We start from the raw sequence: 22536 nt of genomic DNA on the forward strand, positions 1-22536 counted from the left end.
ATGTTCTCATATTCCCTCAAGTAATAAAACCCTGAGTTTTAGCTGGGTGTATTTCCAGGGGAAGTGTGGCCATATAACTAAGTTCTGGCCAATAGAATGTGAGCAGAAGTGGCATATGCAATTTCTGGGTTGTGCCCCTTAAAGTGGAAAGTGTGCCTTTTATTCTACTCCTTCTTCACCCATCTTGGTGCCTGGAACTTGGACTTGGTGACAAGCCATGTAGAACCAAGCAGATGAGGTTAATATTCTAGGGACACCGGTGGAACTATAGGATGGAAGGAGCCAACATATCAAAATTATGTGAGAAATGAATCAGACTGCTAAATGAGAAATAAAATTCTATGTTGTTTAAAGCCCTGTACGTCTTTGTTAAAGCAGCTTAATCTGTATCCTAATTGAAACACCTCACAATTTTAATTTCAATTGTATTGCATTTAGAATTTATGCTTTTCTTACTAATTGCTATTTCATTTTCATTAGTTGTTACAGAGTATGTAAGTCAAGGAGCAATCAAACATTCCAAGAAATATACACATTTCTGTATAAAGAGGAATGATAAATTTGCTAAAATTGATGGCCATTAACATCACGCAATAGTTCAAAATGATCATTTTATTGGCTAATTATAAAAATCCAAATCCAGTGAACAAACCCTGTTCTCAAGGTTATGTACAATGCCGTCTACTCATAAAGAACATTAATGTAATCTGTTAGGGGAAGTGCACCTGAACATTGAACTTGGTTCTTTTTGGAGCAGCTAGGGCAAAAGCTAGAAGCATTCCAATAATTCATGATAAGCAAACAATTTCCAGTTGCTAAATCCTCTTAGCAGATGTAAATGAATTATTCTAAATCTATATTTAACAACATTTGACCCTCAGTTTTAAAGTTGGCTAAGAATAGTTTGTTCAGAAGAGATAATGGACACATTTAAAACTTTCTGATATGTACTTGGATTGTTCTAACTATGAACAATTTTAGAAAGTAGATTGCTATTAGATGCAAATTTCCACACATAAATAAGTCAGCTAGAGAACTAAGTGAGAAAGCAAGTTTTGAGTCATTTCTCTTAGAATTCTAAAGACAAGGAAGCAGTCAGGAAAGGAGAAATAATTTTAAATAAAGAGCCCTAGTGCCTAGAAGTTTTACTTCACTGTCATGTTCAATATGACCATAATTTCTTTTCTACTGTGGCTACCACATATAAAAGACAGTGAAGATAGAAGTAGCATTAGAAGAGGAGAAGAAATGTGTGTTTCTAGTCTGTCTAACTTTCTTTGGGCTACCAAGATTGAGCGAGAGTGGTAAGTCAGAAAACAGAAGCCCTAAATGTTGCTGAAAGAAAAAGAAATCACACGGCCTTCAGAGAACCTTTAGGGAGCATCTGGGAGAGGCTATGAGGACTTTCAGTTTCACAAACCATGAATAAGTCCTAAGAGTCATCTCATTTCAAAATGAAGATTTGTAGCAATAAATTAACTTCTCTCAACTTAGCTATTTTCACTAATGGAATAGTGATGCCCATGTCACATGAACCAATCACAGAACGTCAGTCATCTATCCCAGATCTTATCCTGTGTTAATGGACTGAATTTTTTCCCCTCCAAAATTTGCATGTTGAAGCCCTAACCCGCAATGTGACTGCATTTGGAGATACAGCCTTTAAGGAGGTAATTTAGGTTAAATGAGGTCATAAGGCTGGGCCCTAATCCAATAGGACTGGTATCCTTACAAGAAGAGGAAGAGCCACCACAGATCTCCCTCTCTCCATGTACACACAGACAAAAGGCCATGTGAAGACACAGTGAGAAAGTAGCCATCTACAAGCCAAGGAGAGGGGCCTCAGGAGAAATCAACCCTGTCAGTACCTTGATCTTAGACTTCCAGTCACCAAAGCTGTGAGAAAATAAACTTTTGTTGTTTAAACCACCAGTCTGTGGTATTCTGTAATGGCAGCCCAAGCTAACTAAGACATCCTGTTACTCTTGTCCCCGCCCGACAGGCACAATGCTCTAGCAGCAGCCCTTAGCTGCAGTCAAGTAAACGTCTCCAAAGACACATCGCTTCTTTTCTATTCCAAACTTTTGCTCATGTTACTCCTCATTATCACTATATCTGACTGTTTTGATAAAGAGCACCATTATTTCTTAAAGTATAACAGTAGGCAAAGTTAGTTAATCTCTCTCTCTCAGATCTTCCTGCCTATGATTGAAGCCTATTTGGAAGAGGAGGCTACAACTAAAGCACTAATGGGGGTTTTCTTACTCTGATTGCAGACAGAGCACACACATGGAACTAAACAATCTCTTCCAACAGGAATCATAAAGTAATTGCTTGCTAAATTTGCATTTGTCCAGCACTTTCACATACATAGATTTCATTTGATGCTCACAGGAGAAGACTAGGAAGCTGATAATTTTCTTGACCAAAACTAGATATAACTATGAAATATTATTTTAAAGTAATTAGTATTCAATATTATAATTTATTGGTTTTATTTTTCCAAGAAAATAAAGTCTTAACATATTTATCTGAAAAAGATTCTATCTACCAAAAATGTCCTTTTTTGGTAAAGGGGATAGATTTGTACTGAAGCAATCAAAGCTCTCACATATATTCACAAAATGGCTCATCAAGATTAAGGATCCCAGCATAGACAAAAGAGATTTCTCCAAATAGAAACCATACTTGATACTTGCAATTCACTTGCATCATATTCTAAGCAAAAAAAAAAACCAAAAAAAAAAGCCCATTGAGTTCAAGTAATTCATCAAATTTAGGATATAAGAGATGTAGCAAGGCCAAATTGGAGTAATAAATTTACTAACTACTAAAGTTGATTTTTTTTAGAATACACTATCAGTTCTTTTGTCAACTTTTGAGTATTTCAGGTTACTCATTTACATGAGCACTTTGGTCTTTCCCAGCAAGGACACCTGTTTCTTTCCTTTCTGCTCAGCTACCAAAACAGCTACTCGTTTTTACAGACACTAGGTCTCAAATGAGGTTTGAGGTCTTATTTTTTTTCTCTCTTCCAGTAGATGCCACTTGTCACCTTCTAAAGAAGTTTTCTTTTTAGTAATAAAGGTTTCACAAGTTTAGAAATACATCTTAAAATTTAACTGGAACCTTAGAAGCCATTGGTCATATTAATAAATCACATGGATTGGCATATCTTAAAATTTAGTGGTGGCATTATTCAGCAAAATGGGCCTCAATGAAACACAACACTTAAATAAATATTATAACTCCTAGGAAGCATTTCCCAGGGAGGCATTTTAAATTTAAGTTATACTGATTAATTATCAAAAAAAGATTATCCTCTTGGGAGAAATTTTTCTATGGGTCAATAATAAGCTTCTTTTCTATTTTTCAAAGATGAATAAAAACTTACTTTAGAGAGAAGGAAGAAAATATTTCAGAAGACAGAAGTTGGCCTCTGAACAAATTCCTTCTGTGACCGTGCTCACGTGTGAAACCCACGCAAAATAGTTGCCACTGCTTCAGCTTTACCTGGTACAGACAATGGGTGATTTTGTATGATTCAGAGTTTAAATCTCACTTGCATCATTACTCACCGTTCAGACTTAAAATGTCACCAAGACTCAATGGCTTCTCTGGGCATATAGGCACAGTCGTACTATTCCTTTTCTGTGGTATTTGAAGTTGTTTATATGATGTGCTGCATAATCACCCCATGGGTAAAATTTCAATGAAGGAAAAAAAACCAACCTTATTTTATTCTGATTAAAAGGATAATATAGGGGCCGGCCTGGTGGTGCAGCGATTAAGTGCGCACGTTCCGTTTCGGCGGCCCGGGGTTTGCTGGTTCGGATCCCATGCTGTGGTCGGCATCCCACATATAAAGTAGAGGAAGGTGGGCACAGATGTTAGCTCAGGGCCAATCTTCCTCAGCAAAAAGAGGAGGATTGGTAGCAGATGTTAGCTGAGGGCTAATCTTCCTCAAAAAAAAAGGATAATATATTTTCATATAAAATATTCAAACAACTCATAAAAATGTATAGAAAAAAGTAAAAAACACCCCAAAGTCCTAGTTTTTATATGTGGCTACTATAAACTATTGTTATGATTTTGGAGAATATCTTCTCAGATGTCTCTCTAACAATATATATATTCTAAAATTTTAATGAACCAATATTAAGTATGTTATTTTTGTAACCTGATTTTTTTCACTTATCAGTGTGGCTTTCCATGTCAGTATATAATTGGTATACATAGATATATATCACATTCTTTAATGGCTGCATAATATTCCTATCCTCGTGTATGTCACAACGTATTGAAACAATCACCTCTTTAGGTTGCTTCCAACTTTTTGAGATTGTAAACTACAATGTAAAGACTATGTGATTTCAATTTTGTGTATTTGTCCAATTATTTCTTTGGGGCAATTTCTTAGCAATGGACTTTGCTGGATAAAAAAATATCCAGATTTTGAACTTTTGATTTCTTTTAAATCTATATTCCCAAATTGCCTTCAGAAAGTTCTGTACCAATTTACTCTCACCAGCACTGTATGAGAATGTCTGTTCCCCCATGGCCTTGCAAACACTGAGTTTTGCCCATCCTTTCCAACTCTGGCAATATAATAGGTGTATTATTCCCATTGCTGTGTCACAAGTTACCACAAACTTAGCAAATTAAAATGTATATAGCTCACAGTTTCTGTGAATCAGGAGTCCAGGTACAGTTTAATTATCTAAGATTTCTCACAAAGCTGAAATCAAGGCATGAGCCAGTGCTGGGGTCTCATGTGAAGGCTCAACTGAGGAATGATTCACTTCCAATCTCACTTACTTGGTTGTTGGCAGGATTCAGTTCCTTTCGGGTTTTTGGACTGAACAGTTCTCAGCTGGCTGTTGGCCAGAGGCTGCCCTCAGTTCTTGCCACATGTGCCTCTCCAACATGGCAACTTGCTCCATCAAAGCCATCAATGAAGAAAGTCTGTTAGCCAGATCAGAATCTTTTTTCTGATCACAGAAATGACCTTCCCTCACTGCTGAGGTAGTCCGTTCGTTCTTAGAAGCAAGTTACTTAAGGGGACAGAATTACACAAAGCTGTAAATATCAGAAGGCAGGGATCACTAAGGGCCATCTTGGAAAATGCCTACCACAGACCATCCTCTGGTCCCCAGTGATTCACATCACTTTCATATGCCAAATACATTCATCTTCTCCTAAGGTCTTCAAGAGTTTCATCCCATTATAGCATCTGCTCAAAGTTTAGAATCTCATCATCTAAATTAGGTCCATGTGAAGATGAGGCTCCTTAGGTGTAGTTTTGTTAAGTATGTCTCCTGGAGCACAATTTAGGGGAAGTGTGAAAGTGAAGAGACAAGTTTTCTTCCTCCTGGATACCCAACATACAACGCTGTGACAAGCAAAAGAAAACAACAATAGACATTCCCAAAGGGGGGAAATGGAAGTACGAAGGCATCAGTGTACCACAGCAATTCTGAAATACAATTCAGCAAATATTGGAAGTTCTTTGATTAGGTTTAAAAGTCTAGGAATAATTCTCCGTGGGTCTTGGCTCCACCCTATGGACTCTTGGTTTCACGTTCTGAGTCTCCATTTCTTTTTCACAAAAGGTAGTACCAGTTTGCAGCTTAGTTTTCTCAGCCTGCCTTCTGCCAGTAGAAGTTTGGAAGTCCAATACCTTCTTTTCATTTTGTACTCTCTGTCCCTTTCAGTCCAAAGTGGCAGTGTTTTTGGTGATACAATTTTCTCAAAAGTTTTGTCGGCTGTCTATGAATTTCACTGAGATTCATTGCATTGGACAAAAACCCCATCCAAAAATCTCTTCTAGGTAAAACCTTCTCTACTTTGGGCCCTGTTGATTTTGCTGAGGAACAATGCCCTTAAACTTCCTAGAAGGTCTCTGGCTTAATTAAGAGGTTCCTTGAGGCACACCCTTCATTTCTTTCAAGGTCCTTTTGTTTGACCGAATATTCCGTTCCTTTGATCTTTCTGAGGTTTTAACAAAAGGCTGTATAGTCACATCTTCAGTTTTTTCTCTATGCCACTTTTCCAGTCAGTGCTTGGAAGCCATTCTTAGTTTTAGGATCTTTTCCCATCTGAAAAGGCTGAAAATTTTCAAAATCATCAGGTCCTGGCTCCTTTTGCTTTACAGTTCTTTCTCTGAATTTATTTCTCTCCTCTAACATTTTACTATAAATATTGAGAAGAAACCTCGTAGCACCTTCAACACTTTTGCTTGGAAATTTCCATAACTATATATCTAAATTCATCATCTACACGTTCTGCTTTCCATATAATTGCAGGAGACATTTGGCTAAATTTTCTACCATTACATAACAAAGATGTCCCTTCCTCCAAAGATGCCCCTTCTAAAAACATGCTCCTCATTTCCTTTTAAGCCGCACTGGCATTGTCTTTAACATCTATATGTCTACTGACAGTCTGTTCAAAGCAATTTAGGCTTTCTCTATCAACCTCCTCAAAATTCTTACAGCCTGTGACTACTGCTTGGTTTCAAAGCCACTCCCCCATTTTTAGGTATTTATTATAGCAGCATTCCACTACCAGGTACTAAAACCTCAAAATTGTCTATTGGTACATAACAATATTACCACAAATTTATCAGACTAAAACAATACATATTTATTATCTCACAGTTTCTGTGGGTCAGGAACATGGACACAGCTTAACTGGCTGCTTTGCATTAGGGTCTCTCAGAAGGTGTCAGCCAGCACTGGGGTCTCATCTGATGCTCAACCAGAGAAAGATGTTTCCAAACTCACATGGTGGTTGGCAGGATTCAGTTCTTTCTGGGTTGTCAGACTGAGGGTGTTGCTTTCTTGCTGGCTGCTGGTAGGAGGCCACCCTTATTTTCTTAGCATATGGGCCTCTCCTCAGGGAAGCTTACTGCATCAAAACCAGCAAGGGAAAGTGAAAATAGTGTCTATTAGCAAGGTGGAAGCTACAATTTTATGTAACATAATCACAGAAGTGACATCCCATCGACCTTTTCCATATTCTATTGGTTAGAAGCAATATCTCCCATGCTCAAGGGAAGAGGATTACACAAGGATGTAAATACCAGGAGGCAGGATAACTGGGGGGCATGTTAGACTCTTTCCTCCACAATATACTGATGTCTTCAATTTGGAATATTTCTTTGCACCATTTGTAAATACCTATTGTGATTTTTTATTCACATTAACATCAACTATTCTTTTAAATATGTTCTGAGCATCTACCATGTACTAGGTATATAGTACAATGATGAGCAAAACCAGACACAGTTCCTGTTCCCATATTCAGAAGGAGAGAGAACATCATATGAATAAATATGAAATTAAAATTTTCACAATTATACAAAAATTCATGGTACTATGAAAATAGGTAACACGAGGAAGTGACCTGATTTACTGGTTGGCACAGCCTCTGGTAGAAAATGATGTTTCATTTGAGACATGAAGAATGAGCAGGAATTAACTAGTAAAAGCAAGCAAATCAATTCCATGCCCAGGGAAGAGTAAGTTCAAGGGACTTGTATGAATAGAAAACATCAAAGGATTGAGGAATGAACAGTATGATTGGAACAAAGAAACCAAGAGGTACCTCCAACTCTCATTTCTCCTCTGGAGTCCACACCCATGTATCCACCTGCCTATTTGATATCTTCATCTGGGTATTTTTCACTCCTCAAAATCATTGCGTATAAAACCAAGTTACTAATCTTGCCAAACTTAGTTCTTTCCCAATACTCCTCACTTTATTGAATGGCACCACCATCTGTCCAGTTGGAAGTAAGAAACCTAGGAGTCATTGTTGACAATTCCCTCTTCAATCTCTCACCAAAATCTTAAGGATTTTATCACTGGTTACAAAACAGTGTTCATCATAACCCAGACATACTATGTTCTCTCATGCCACAGGCCTTCACTTTTGCTGGTCCCCATGCTTGGAAATTCCTCCCCACCCTTTCCCTTCTCTTCTTAGCAACATTCTACTCATCCTTCAAGACTTAATCTAAACATATTGCATTTAAAGTGTTCTACTACCCCTGTGCAGAAATAATCCCTCCCTCTTTGGTGATACCAAAACTTTGTAAATACCTCCTCATCTTTGTTACAGGTTGGGTCCTCTGGTAAGCAGACTTTGAGATAGATTAACATATAAGGAAGTGCTCTTGGAACAAATGCCAGTGGAAGGAGGAGAAGGAAGTAGGACTGGGCAGAGGGAGAACTGAGCTGAGATACAGTACAGACAGTCCTCAGCCAAGCCCAGGGAGTGCTCTGGGGCTAGGATGGTCCTTTAAATTCGTCCCAAGTTGGGGCAAGAAAGCCAGAGTTCATACCCCTAGGCTGATGAATCACTGGATGCGGGCTATCCCTGGAAGAAGACATGACCTTGGCTGAAAAAGTTTTCCTCAGGAATCTCCCCAAAAATCTGATACCTAAGAGACGACTTCTGGTAATACTCTGAAAGATGGGGAATAAGTCCTTCATTACTGATGGGGGATCTCAGAGGTGCATTGGCACAGCATGCAGTATGATCCCTTACTATAGCAATAATCTCTTGTATTAAGACTATTTAAGAAAGGGCCCATCATCCTCACTAGGTTCTGAGATTTCTAAGGATAGACAGCATGTATTTAAAGCAAAGAGCTGGGATTTAATAAAAGTCCAGTGAAAAAATGATTGAATAAATGACCCAAGGAGACTGATTAACCAAAAACACAGGAGCTTAACTGATGAAACCAAGTGACAATTTCTTCCTTTACACGAGTATTTCTCAACCATTTTTTCAATATCACCCCTCTTAGGGCCTTTTTAGAAATTTTTTCCCAATCGCAACCCATGAAATTTAATGCCACAGATATACTGTGTATCTGTGCATCTAGTGTATTTTGTCTATACATTATACATTAAAAAGGCGTGGTTTTTTTGCCCCAAGAACTAATAATTTTCACCCCATGGGAGCAGTATTGCTCCACTGAGAATGCATGATTTATACTAATATAACTGCTGAGAGGATCAGATTACTTAAGTCAGCTCTTCAACCCATTCTCTCTTATGTAGTAAAGTCTACATGAAGCCTCACATGGGTGTGGTGTGCTGAACATGAAATCAGAGCAAAGGGGGTTAAATGACCTTAGGGGATACCTATTGAGCTAAGATGGCCTAATATACTTTTCTCCACTGTAAGATTATAGCAACCCAGCAATTGTATAGTCAAGGGAACCTCTTATTTTGTCAGGCTTCTGTGCAAACTATTACTTTTGTCACTTAAATTTAATTACAAAGTATTTCGGGCATACAAAAAGTAGAGATCATCCAAGGAGCAGTCTTGTACCCATAACCTAGTTTAAGAGAGAAAACATTATAGATACATTTGCAGCCCCCTGTATACTGCACTCCCCATTTCTCTTGCTTTCCCTAGAAATAACCACTATCCTCAATTTGGTGTACATTATTCCCATGCATGGTTTTACGTTTTTATCTGTAAACTTATTTTTTGAACTTTGTATACATAGTATTAGAATGTAAATATCCTTTGATATGTTTATTGCTGCAAGGCATTCCACTGAATGACTACATCACAACTTTCACTTTTGTTGTTACATTCAGTTTTCTCTGCTTCCTCTGGCCTCTAGCCTCATGCTCTAATTTCAGTTCCATACAGGTTCTCAGCATTTTCTGATCTTTCAAAGAGACTTGGAAATGTCTTTGCACTTTCAGCAACACATTTATAAACCATCTTTCACCTTAGGATACTTCTGCAGATAATTTCCTTATTTACTAATTCTTACTAGATTTATTCTGAGGATAACCCTATCCTGACCATATCTCCAAATTCTTGGCAAACTGTAGTTGCCTGACTTACTGTAAAATCTTCCTCCTAGGTGTATAATTCTGTGACCCAGGAGTTTATAATGGAAATAGTCTACATTTTAAAAACCCAAGCCTACACTTTTCTTTCATCGGTCCTCAAAGATAAGCTACTCGACAGAAGCTTCCTGCACTGTTAAGGACTGAATGTTTGGGTCTCCCCTCCAAATTCCAAAGCTGAAGCCCTAAGCCCAATGTGACTGTATTTGGAGATAGGGCCTTTAAGCAAGTAATTAAGGTTAAATGAAGTCATAAGAATAGAGCCCTTATAAGACACCAGAGAGCTTGCTGGCTGGCTCTCCACCATATGAGGACACAGAGAGAAGGTGGCCATCTGCAAGCCAGGAAGAAATCCCTCACCAGAACCTGACCATGGTGGCACAGTGATTTCAGACTTCCAGCCTCCAGAACCGCAAGAAAATAAATTTCTGTTGTTTTAGCTACCTAGTCTATGGCATTTTGTTATGGCAGCCCGAGCAGACAAATACACATGCTAACCCCAGGAATTGATCACACAGTATACTGAAAAAGGACCAACCAAGGGGTCAAGAGCAGTGGGAAGACTGCGTTCTGCCCTGAGCTCAGCCACTCTGACTCTAGGGTTTGACAACCCTTTGAAGTTTCCTTTTTCTCTTCTATGAAATGGGAGACTTTAAGTAGAACTTCTGCAGCTCCCTTAAAACTTCCAAATTAAAAAGGTTAAATCACATATTGTGGGCTATGGCTCAGGCAATTACAGTGCCAGCATTTTATCCTCAAGAAGTAATTATGGATATTCACAAAGATCTAGTTAACAAGCATGTCCATGACAGAATTGCATTCAAGGGCAAAAAACAAAAACAAAAAATTCGTAAATAATCTAACTATCCAAGAATAAAGTATGTTAAATAAACTACAGTAGAGCCAGAAAATAAGTGAATATTTATTGTGCACATCTGTAAAAACTGCTTTTGTTAACTAACATCAAGGATATAGCTTGATGGATACAGTTGGGAAACCTTGTTTTTTAAAATCATAGATTGTTAGGAATCCCATCAGTGAGAATGGAACATCCCATTCTTGTAAGGATGTGAGCCTTGAGAGTCACTTTGAATTCCTTCATTGAGGTACATTTGACATAAATTAAACTACAATATTTAAAGTATACAATTTTGTAAATCTTGACATATATACCCATAAAACCATCACAACAATGAAGATAATGAACATGTCCATCACTCCCCAAAGTTTCCTGGTAATCCCCTTTGTAACCCCTCCCTCTCACCTCTCTTTGCTTCTACCCTCCCTCCCCAAGTAGCCAGTGATTTGCTGTCAGTACAGATTAGTTTGCATTTTCTAGCTTCATATAAATGGAAACATATAGTACGTACTCTTTTTGGCCTGGCTTCTTTCACTGAGCAGAATTATGTTGAGATACATCTATGCTGCTGCTTGTATTCACAGCTCATTCCTTTGTATTTCTGAATGGTATTCCATTGTACGGGTCAGGCCTGATATTAACTCTTTTAGACACAGCCTGCTTTACTTTGAGTTTTTCAAAGCATTGCTTAAGTTTTACCTAAACTTCATTCCGCTGCAAGTTAATAAACCTAACTTTGTGGGACTACAGGTGTGTTCCTGGTGAGCTTTATCAGAGAGTTTTATCAACTGACATGAACGTTCATGACCACATGAAGTGCAAAACAGTAAATATTGCATAACGCCATTTTTGTTTTTAAAATTACTTGGAAAGACGACTAGAAAGTTATATATGAAAAATGATTATATCTGTATTACCAAATACAGTAAACATACCTTTTTTAAGGTTAAAAGACAGTCATGGAAAAAAAGAAGAAAGGTCATATGATTTCACATAATCAATACTTGCTAGGACACCAAAAGAACAGGCAAACCCCACTACTATTATTGTATATTAGTTTAATTCATAAATCCACAGATGTTAACCTAGAATGGGCAGTGCAACTTATTAGGAAAGTCATCACCCTTCACATCTCTAGAACCGAAACATAAATGTAGGATTATAAACCTAATTTCAGAAATATAAATGGAATTTGGAACCTTTTAGAGTTAAAGCAGATCCCGATGACACTAAGTTTTTGGCCTTGTAATTTAAGTCTGTATAACGCTTAGCAGGAGCAGTAGTTTATTTTTATTATTATTTACAGAACTCCCTTCCACCCATTGATCACAAGATGCATTACAACACTATTGCAAAATAGGTCAAAATACTTAATACATTTTTGGCTTTCGGTGCTTATTAATATTAGCCCCTTTCTAGTTTTTGAGAAAGCCTGCAGGATTTAGTTCACTTAAGAATAAACAGAGTTTAGGGGTTGGCCCCGTGGCCGAGTGGTTAAGTTCGCGCGCTCCGCTGCAGGCGGCCCAGTGTTTCGTTAGTTCGAATCCTGGGTGCGGACATGGCACTGCTCATCAGACCACGCTGAGGCGGCATCCCACATGCCACAACTAGAAGAACCCACAACGAAGAATACACAACTATGTACCCGGGGGCTTGGGGAGAAAAAGGAAAAATAAAATCTTAAAAAAAAAAAAGAATAAAGAGTTTCCTTACAGTAAAATGGAATTTTAAAACCCTAGGGGAGCCTCCAAACATCGTGTAATTAAAAGCTGAAAAGGCAAATTCATTTCCTCCTAATGTTACCCAGAGATAGTCAACACAGCCTATAAAATTTCTCGAAACTCCTTTTGTAGTCTTGGATAAAAGCTTAAAATGCAACGAGGAAGCTCTCTACATGTCAACACAATCTAGTGTGCTTCTCTTATTACTTCTTATTAAAGCTACAAATTAGTAGGAAAATAGCGCCGCCCACGGGCTTCCCAAATTTTGAATTCTGGGGACTAACAACAGCCAGAGCAAGAGTGAATGAGCGACACGATGCGAACGCGCCCTAGCCAGGCTGGCAAATGGTTGGCACGCAATAAGCGTTAGCAGTGGGCCCTGAAGAGAAATACCCAATTCGCGAATTACGCCTAGGCCCTGGAAGAAGAGTGCCCGGCTTCAGATTCAACCGAGCCCACTCTGGAGGGATCTAGCCGACCGGTGACCCAGGGAGAGAAAGCCCCTTCGACCCCAACACCACTTCCAGAAAAGAGATGAAGAAAACCTGCACCTACTAGGGAGACTTTGACTCGTGACCCGGTTCCCCGCTCTTCACGCTTCCCCGCCCGCCCCCTATCTCCCGGGCTTCCTCGAGAGCCCCTCCCCTGGCTCACTCAAAGCGCCACGTCTCCTAGCTGCGGGCCACCAGTCACCCGGCGGAGACTTCCTCCAGTTAACCCCTGCTAGGCTCGCGTCCAGAGTCACCGGCCCAAAGGACCGGCACCTCCACCCGACCCCAACGGGTCACCCCCAACGGCAACCGCCACGCCCGCGCCCGCACGGCTCCCGCCCCGCCCCACTGGCCCGCACGTGACACCCATGCGCCGCCCGCCAAAGCCCACGTGACCCGCGGCCCTCCCCGGCGTCCGCGCGCGCGGCGTGGATCGCGGCCGGGGCCGCCATTGTTCCGCCAAGGGAGGACAGCGGGGCCTGGCGCCGAGACGCCGCTTAGCGGCCGCCACTGGAGACACTCCCTCCCGCCGCCCCCTCCTCCTGCCGGCGGCGGAGTGAGGCTGACGAGGGGGAACAGGGAGTCCCCTCTCCTTCTGGCGGCGGCAGCGGCCGATCCCCGGCTCGGGCGCGAGGGGCGGCCGCGATGCGCTCGTCCTGAGGCAGTCGGCTCGGCCCTTCCTCGCTTCCCTTGACTGTTCCACGGCGTCTCTGCGGCCCGGCGTCATCCCGCGAGTCCCTGTGACAGGACAGGGAAGATGGCTGCATTGAGCTCACCGAGCTGGCTGGACGAGCTGGCCCGGCAGGCCGAGGAGGGCTCGGCCCGGCTGCGGGAAATGCTCTCGGTCGGCCTAGGCTTTCTCCGCACCGAGCTGGGCCTCGACCTGGGGCTGGAGCCGAAGCGGTACCCGGGCTGGGTGATCCTGGTGGGCACGGGCGCGCTCGGGCTGCTGCTGCTCCTCCTGCTCGGCTACGGCTGGGCCGCGGCTTGCGCCGGCGCCCGCAAGAAGCGGAGGAGCCCGCCCCGCAAGCGGGAGGAGGCGGCGGCCGCGCCGGCCCCGGCCCCTGACGATCTGGCGCAGCTGAAGAATCTCCGGAGCGAGGAGCAGAAGAAGAAGAACCGGAAGAAACTGCCCGAGAAGCCCAAAGTGAGTAGGGGGACGCGGGGGTGAGTCGGGGCGAGGGGCGGGCGCCCAGACCCTGGGCGTGCGGGGGGCCGAGAGCCGGGTGCCGATCCCCTGGGAGCAGGAGGTGACCGGTGGACGCGTTACTTGGGGAAGGGTGGGAACTCAGGAAGTATAGGACGGGTGGGAAGCCCTGTTTCGAGGAAGGAAGTTAGACGGTCTGGGGTATGTTTAAATAAAAGCTCCCAGAGGTCAGGCTATTTTCGGGAACCTTGACCGTCAGAATAACGTAGAACCTTGCTTGAGGCCTACGGGTGGCTAGGCTGCGTGTGTAGAGGGTAATGAGACCTTAAGGTGGTGCTGGGAAGTTGTGGAAAGCCTGCGCCTGGAAGACAGATGTCTAGCAAGTCACGTTGAGACGGTAGCCAATGGGGGAAGTACGGTGACCTAAAAACTCTGGGGCTTACAGAGGATTAAAGGTAGCCGGGTCTAGATGCGCTTCCATTTTAGTTGAGACTGTTAGAGGGAAATGGTTGCCTACTCTTATTCCCGTAAATGTGGCCGATGGAGGCCTTAACACGAGCAAGGCGAGAGGGAGTCGGTTGACTAATATGCTTTGGGGTCCCTGGCCCTAAGAGCGAGCTAAGGCAGGTTCAGCGAAGTGGTGTGGGAGGTTTCGAAATAGAGGGGAAGGAGATGACAGAGCAGAATGGTGCGGACTGAGGGATTCAGGCACCGATTTACCGGACCACGTGTGGAAATGCAGAGAGCATTACATCCGTTTCATCATGCCTTCATGTTTTCTACATTCTTTATTGCCATTTCCCCACGGTTCTCCCATTGTATCTTTCGTGGTTGTATTTTTTTTAAAATACCTTATAACTGAGCAAGCAGTTTGGAGGGTGTGCAGAATTAGAAACAGCTCCTAACCTGTTTTTACATCCACTGAATTAAGCTCTTTACCTTTTCAGTGCATAAAGCAGATGAATCAGGGCGCTAAAGTGAAGTGCACTCTGGTGTTTGGTGCGCAGTGGGAGGTATACACATAGGAGTTAGGGTCAATTGTGGAGACCCGTGGTAGCAGACAGATTCATAAATAATTCTAATACTGCATAGACTGATAGGTGCTCTAGAGGTGTGAGCAGTGTTAATGAGGTTAGTATGATACACTAATGGAGAGATTTAGGAGAGTTATTGGAGAAACTGGGGTTTGAGTTCAAATTAAAGTAATGAGAGTATTGTTGGTAACACTACAATGAATAAGGCTGTATTAGAGACGTGACAGATCACAATTACCACATTATTAGGTTTAGATAAGTATTCACATTTTCCCTGCTGATTAAGAGGGTGCAAGACACAAACAAAACCTAGAAAAGGGTACAACTTGGTCAATATGAATACTCTCTTAAGTTAGGATAGGAGAAAAATAGAACTGATTTGGAACATATATAGTTATATTTAAATTTGTAAAGAGCATCAAGGATTACCAGAAAGTAATGTTATGGTGGAAATAAAGAATCTGGCTCAAGATAAGGAAAAAGGTGATCTTGAAAAAGCCACATACATTAATAAGGCTAAGCCCTGTATGGATGAAGCAGGTTGTGAAAATTTTGAAGCCCTGTTTGGGACATCTCGAATTTCACATAGACTCAAGTAGAGAGACAGGTGCTCCAAGAGCCCATCCGAAGTGCATCATAACACTCAGATGACTCATCTGAAGAGGGAACATGGACTACTGTGAAACTTGCACTGTGAAAAATGCTCATCAGATTTAGGGCTTATCTCTTCTACTCTTCATTTAAGTTAAGGAAGCAGGGGATGAATAAATATCTAGTATTAGCTTTGGAGAGTGGAGAATGGGAAGACTAACTGAATGGTTGAACGGTATTTGGTTGCGAAGATAGCTTTGCATACCTAATGGTAAAGATGTGTTGGAGAAGTTTAACAAACATTTACAAAATTGTGACTTTTAAATTATTTTGACTACAACCTACCGTAAGAAATACATTTTACGTTACAACCCCCCCACACACATATCGTACTGTTCTGTTTGTTTTTCTTTAATGATCTTTGTGACCCACTAAATTAGCTTCACAGTTGATTGTGTGGCATGACCCACAGTTAGAAAAACAGTGTTTTATAGAACTAAGAAGTATAAGCTGCCGTTTATTTAGTATTCTGTGCTTTGCGCTGTGCTAAGTGTTTACTTGGAGGAAAGCAGGATACTGCTTGCAAATTGAAGGCAGTACAAAGGAATACAATATTCATATGTCTCTCTCTGAAGGGGATACAAAAGTAAAAGCTCAGTTTCTCCCCAGGGAGCTTTTTATTGCAGTTGTGGAAAAAGATATATTCAGAAAATTAACAATGCAACCCCAATGTGAGCCCAGGTGGCCACGAAAGACCTTATCACAGACTTTGGCTTTGAAAATGGGTAGGAGCGGGATAGTGGGAGAGGCTGAAGAAACTGCAAAGGCCCAGGGGAGGAAAACTTCACTCTTGTCAGCCTGGCAGGAATGAGGAACTCTAAACTTGAGTAAGACATTTAACTTTACTCTGTGTAGCTTGTTTATAAATTGAAGATCTTATTTGAGTTCAAGCACTGCAGGATTCTTCAAAGTGTTTTCCCTGACTACTTGCAATAGAGTTACTTTGAATGCTTGTTAAAATTTGTAAATTCCTGAGCCCCACCACAGATGTTAGAAATTCAAAATCTCTGGAACTGAGTTCCAGGAATTTGCATTTTTAATAAGCTACCTTGGTAAATCCTTGCCTGTTAGTTTGAAAATCACTCACTGGAATTGGGCCATAAGATCCATAGTGTAAGAGGGATTTCTCAGTGGAATATGTTTAATCTTATAAATCATCTCTTCATTACTACATCATTCTGATATACATTTTAGGATATACTTAATCTGATTCAAGTGGATTCAGTTAAGTAAACTATGGTTTCTTTGAAAAGACATTGCATATTTCCTTAAATATTTTGTTTTCATCCTTTATTCCATTATTTTTAGTTTTCTCTTAAATTATTCCAAATTTTGCAACTCACGTTTTCAAGATTTGTTTCTATTAGCTTGTTTTTATTTGTAAAGTAGGTGATGTTTAGTTTTTCAAAAACTATTCATAAGCATTTTTTGAAATTTTTCTATCACTTTGGTTTTTATCCCCTAGTAATATCTTGCCATAGGTCTTTTAGAGCGTGAATTGCAGTTTGTTCCCCTATTAAAAGTGAAGAGAGTGGCACTTTTCGCTAGGCTTAGATCTTGGCATTTTTGGAAGTCATTGCCATCTTTATTGTATTTTCCATGACACATAGTTCAATCTGAGTATTGGTACTCAGTAAATATTTTTCACTTGACTTAATCTAAGCAATGATTTAGATGGGTGTGAGATCTCAGATAACTGATCTTTAACAATTGTTGCTTTGAATTTCAACTGAAAGCACATAACCAGGATCAACTTCAAAGAAAGTTTATCTTAGTGTACTAGTTATTTTTATGTTAGTATAGGAATTTTTATAAAGATTTGCTATAATGCAATTGTCAGTATCTATAAAGTGAGTGAATAAAAGAGTAGTGTTTTGTCTTGTTCGCTACTGTATAATCTTGCACAGTACTTGGCACTCAATAAATAATTATTGAATGCATAATATAGTATTTATATGGCTATTCCTATTTTTCATGCCTAATAAACAGCCATACGAGCCACCTTTTTATTTTTGCAGTGAAAATGGCTGTGTTTGCCTCATCTAGCTAAAATTTTGTAAGATCCATCCTTCTAGAACCAATAAATCATTCTAATAGTACACATTGTCTTTTGTAGTCATTACTTCTGTTCCAGTTTCACTGCCACTGCCCTAGTTTGGGACTTTATTACATTTTACTTAGACTATTCTTAAGCATCCTAACTGGTTTTCCTGCTTCCAGTCTCTGTTGCCAATCCTTCCTCACACTCATTCACACTCATGCCAGTTAAATCTTTAAAGCCCAACTCTGATCATGTGACTTTCGTGTTCACATCTTTTCAGTAGTTTCCCCGTCACCTATTGAATAAAATTCAGTCTGTGACATGGTACTTGAGCGTCTTCATGCTCTCACCCCTTCTTAGCTTTCTCTCTTAACATCAACCCTAAGACATTACCATTAGCTAGACTTCTGTGTCTCATTATTCGTATTATTTTCTTCTGTTAAAAGGCCCTTCTTTCTGTATCTTTACCAGTTTCTACCTATCCTTCAAGCCCCAGCTGTGGTGCTACTTCTACTGTAAAGCCTTTCTGAGCTCCCAAGCTAGTGTTAGTCTCTCTTTTTTATATGTGTATTTTATATTTTTTATGAGAGCTGAAACAAGAAGGCAGAGCGTTGCCTGGGAGCTTGCCTGTAGGACAACTCAGATTTTTTGCAGCTCTGTGCATGTCCATGAATAATCAGGAAACTACCTCAAGTATTGATTTTGGGGCTGGAAATAAACTTTAGTGAGTAGGTGAATTTGCCAATATGGAATCTCCAAATATTGAGGATCAACTGTATATTAGTCTGTATCTATTACTGGACCATTCCTCTTATCTCCAGAACCTCATGTCTAAGTATATACTTGATTGCTCCAATTGGAAATCTGACATATGTGTCAAACTTTAACATCTCCAAAACTGAAGTCATAATTCCCTACCCTCTCCCAGTCTTTCCCATTTCTGTAAGTGGTAATGACTTCGGCCATCCAGTTACTTATTCAGGCCAGCAATCTAAGAATCATTCTTGGTTCTTCCCTTTTCCTCACCTCCTCGTATCTTCTTCACCTCATATCTAATCCATCAACAGGTACCATCAATTTTATCTCCAAAATATATATTCAGTCTAATTACTCTCATTCTGCTGTCATCTTGGCTCATTTGTTCAGCAGTAGTTTCTGTTGACTGCCTCCAATCCTTTGTCAACACCCTAGTAAGGAGTCTTTTTAAAAAACATATCACCATCTTGTCTAAAACCAACACATTAGTAGCTTTTGCATTTAAAACCTAAACTGTCCTGTGTAGCCCAAAACCTGCTTTTCTTTCTAAGCTGATTTTAGTTTCCTTTCATTTGCTTTCTCCAACTATAGTGATCTTTTTCAGTTCTTCAAACTCTTTCACAACCCAATGCCTTTACACGAGCTATTATTAACATTTCCGGAATAATCTTGTCCCCACTATTCTAATAGCCTTTAGACCTCACCTTCCCAGGAAATCCTTTCCGCATCATGCTATTTGAAATAGGCATCTCCTTCTATTTTCTGTCTCAACCTCATGTATGTTTCCTTTATGGTAGTTATCACAGTTTATAAATTAATTATTTACTTTTTTGGAGTCTTTTCCCCTCCACTAGATTGTAAGCCTTGATACATAATGGCAAACAGTGCCTGACATGTAAGAGCCTTTGGTAATATTTGTTGAACTAAATGCTAAATGAATTAGCTAAAATGACTTCTCACAGTTGTAATTGGATAATCTGTTACTGGGCTAAACAAATTTGTCTTTTAAGATATTCCCAGTAGAATTATGTCTTTAATCTTAGGTAGTAGTTTTGCTGTACTATCCCAGATATTAGTACGGTGAATTATATTACTTAACACCTGCGGAGTTTTTCTTTCTACCTTTAAATCACTTTCGACTTTTAAAATTTAATTTTAAATTAAAAAAATAATCATTTGATTAAAAAAACCTGAGTGAGGGGCCAGCCCGGTAGTGCAGCGGTTAAGTTCGCACATTCCGCTTCGGCAGCCCAGGGTTCGCCAGTTTGGATACCAGATGTGGACCTACGCACTGCTTGTCAATCCATGCTGTGGCAGGTGTCCCACGTATAAAGGAAAGGAAGATGGGCACGGATGTTAGCTCAGGGCCAGTCTTCCTCGGCAAAAAAGGAGGAGGATTGGCAGCAGATGTTAGCTCAAGGCTAATCTTCCTTAAAAAAATATTTAAAAATTTTAAAAAGGGGGCCAGCCCCGTGGTCGAGTTGTTAAGTTCGCGCGCTCCGCTGCAGGCAGCCCAGTGTTTCGTCAATTCGAGTCCTGGGCACAGACATGGCACTGCTCATCCAGCCACGCTGAGGCGGCGTCCCACATGCCACAACTAGAAGGACCCACAACTGATATACAGCTATGTACTGGGGGGCCTTGGGGAGAAAAAGGAAAAAGAAATAAAATCTTTTAAAAAAAAATTTTTTTAAATCCAGAGTGATAGGTAAAACAACTATTCCTAATTTACAGGAAAGGAATCTTGAAACTGAGAGATTAAGTGACTTACTCAAGGTCATAGAGCAAAGGCGTTTCAAAGGCAAAACAATATCCTAATTTCTAGTCTAAGAACTCACTTATTTCCTTTATATTGCTCTGGTTTTGATAGCGTGTTCCGGAATATTACATTGCATTCAGAGAACAAATCCAATTTTGTTATGACTTACTTTATTGCTTTCGAAATTTATTTTTAGAATCAGAAGTTTCTGCTGAAAATTATAATGACCTTTGTAAGCTCCTGAATTTTGGTTCCATTTGTTTAATTATATGACAGGACTTTTTCATCTCATCATTTTATTCTGCCAGAGGTCTACACAGAGAAGAAGATCTTTAATAGTTCTGACAGAAAAGACCTTTAGTAGTCATGCTCACCTTTTATGCCAAGAGCAGCAATAAACCCTCTGAACAGTTGTTTGTTGCGCTTTGGCATTGTTGATTAATATGCTACTTCTCAAGGTTGTGAAAGCCTTGAAAGTATTTTTGAATTATTATTATTCAAACAGAATCAAGAAGTCTAAGTGAGGAATTGGTGTTATTTGACCAGTTTTAAAATTTACTCAGTTTTCTTTCCAACCATGCTAGTAGTTTTCAAATTCTTCCACAGAATGCTGGTATCCCAGAAGGCATCCATCAGGATCCAAGAAAAGAAGTGCATGGATATGTGTCTTCTCTGTCACCTGTAGTCTCAATACCCATCAAATGGAAAATCTTGAAAATCAGCGCTGTATTTAGTTTTCCAAAAATCATCCTTAGCATAATTTGGCCGTGTGACAGGTATTGAGTGTCATCCTTCTATCATATGAAAGTAGCCCTGAGCATCCCTGATGCAGTCAACAAGGAGATGGTTTAGAATTCCTGAAGAGTTGAGTTTTTGGCTAGCTGTTTACAAGGTACAAGGATCTTTACCACTAAAGGGAATATCTCAGGATATATAGCAAGATTTTGCAAATGTAGAAGTTGAGCCTTAATCTCAGGTTTGTCCAACTCCAAAGCCCGTGGTCTTGTCATATTCCAGTTTTTGATAGTTGGTAGTCTGCCCTTCTAGTTTCCAAACTTAAAAGGTTTCCAATAACTTTTAGTTACGGTTTTTACATTTTGTGGCTAGAAATAAAATTTACATAAATAAATGGAAACAGGCTTCTAAATGATTTCATTTTAGAAGTCAAATGTAAAACCTTATATATGCTTACTTTAGCTATAGATTCCTTTGCAATTTAGAATCAGCTTAGCAAATATGTAAAGGCTGCTAAAATGGAGTAGAAGTCTATTAAGCATATCTTTGTATTCTGAACTTTAAAATTCCTGGAGGGCAAATTCCTTTCGTATGTCCTTGTTCCTGAGATCCCTAGCCCATTGCCTGGTACTTAATACTTAATAAATATTTACGGAATTAATAAATTGAAGATTGACTAACATGAAGAATTTTATTTCCTTGAAATCAGGAGTTCCTAAATAAGACCTTACTCTCCTGCTATGTGGCCCCTCCTCCATTTTATTTTCCTGATTGTCAGCTAGGTGTCTTCTTTCTGGTTTATCGCCACCCCTTCCAATACACATGCATACACACACACACACAACATGTTCTTTTGTGAATGCATTTTTAAAAAGGATCTGGGATGGGAGTTCAGGGAATGTATAATAATAAAGCAGACATGGCCTTCCCTACAAGGAATTTATCCATCTAAAAGTGATTATATCATTTCTGTTACTGGTTGATTTTCACCAAATATGAAGGACATTCTTGGGTGGTCTGATTTGAAATATAGCTTGTATGCTATACATGAAATTAACTTTGGTTGGCCCTACAGGGGAACACCTCACAGTTCTCCAGAGAATTTTACACTGGGGTACAATGAGAGACCTGTGTAATTGCTAATCTGTAGAAACATACCATGTATGTTAAGGCTCCATGATCTGAGAAAATAATACTTTCATATAAAACCCAGATTGGCAGTCACATTGGATTTGAAGTGTTGGTTTGCTATTAGTTACTTTTCATGTGAACAGATCTACATAATAGGCTCCCATTTAGGGATTTGCTAATTTAAATATAGTTAATGATTTTCCAGGACAAAGCCTTCTTGACTAGCAGAATAAAGGGACAGATTAGTGCAGCTGATGGCTAGGAGAGGCACAACCACCATAGTGTATCCTTTTTCCCTGCTACCCAAGAATTCTGTTGACTTCACTCTTA

At 40.1% G+C, this 22536-nt stretch overlaps 1 protein-coding gene and 1 long non-coding RNA gene across 7 annotated transcripts in view; one reads left to right on the plus strand and one right to left on the minus strand.

The window, feature by feature from the left end:
* Window positions 1–593: 593 nt before the first annotated feature.
* On the minus strand, window positions 594–13288 carry LOC103561181 (uncharacterized). Its single transcript, XR_547374.2, has 3 exons — window positions 13116–13288; window positions 6786–6909; window positions 594–6107 (listed from the first exon to the last, which is right to left on the minus strand). It is a non-coding gene; the product is annotated as an uncharacterized lncRNA (long non-coding RNA).
* MTDH (metadherin) overlaps window positions 13285–22536 on the plus strand; it is a 56219-nt gene continuing 46967 nt past the window's right edge. For all 6 annotated transcript variants that reach the window (XM_008535623.2, XM_008535625.2, XM_008535626.2 and 3 more), the window contains exon 1: window positions 13285–14099. In XM_008535623.2, coding sequence (XP_008533845.2) covers window positions 13710–14099 — 390 coding nt within the window. In that variant the 5' untranslated portion in view covers window positions 13285–13709. The remainder of the gene's footprint in view (window positions 14100–22536) is intronic.

The sequence above is a fragment of the Equus przewalskii genome, chromosome 8 (assembly GCF_037783145.1).
Source record: "Equus przewalskii isolate Varuska chromosome 8, EquPr2, whole genome shotgun sequence".
NCBI lineage: Eukaryota > Metazoa > Chordata > Mammalia > Perissodactyla > Equidae > Equus > Equus przewalskii.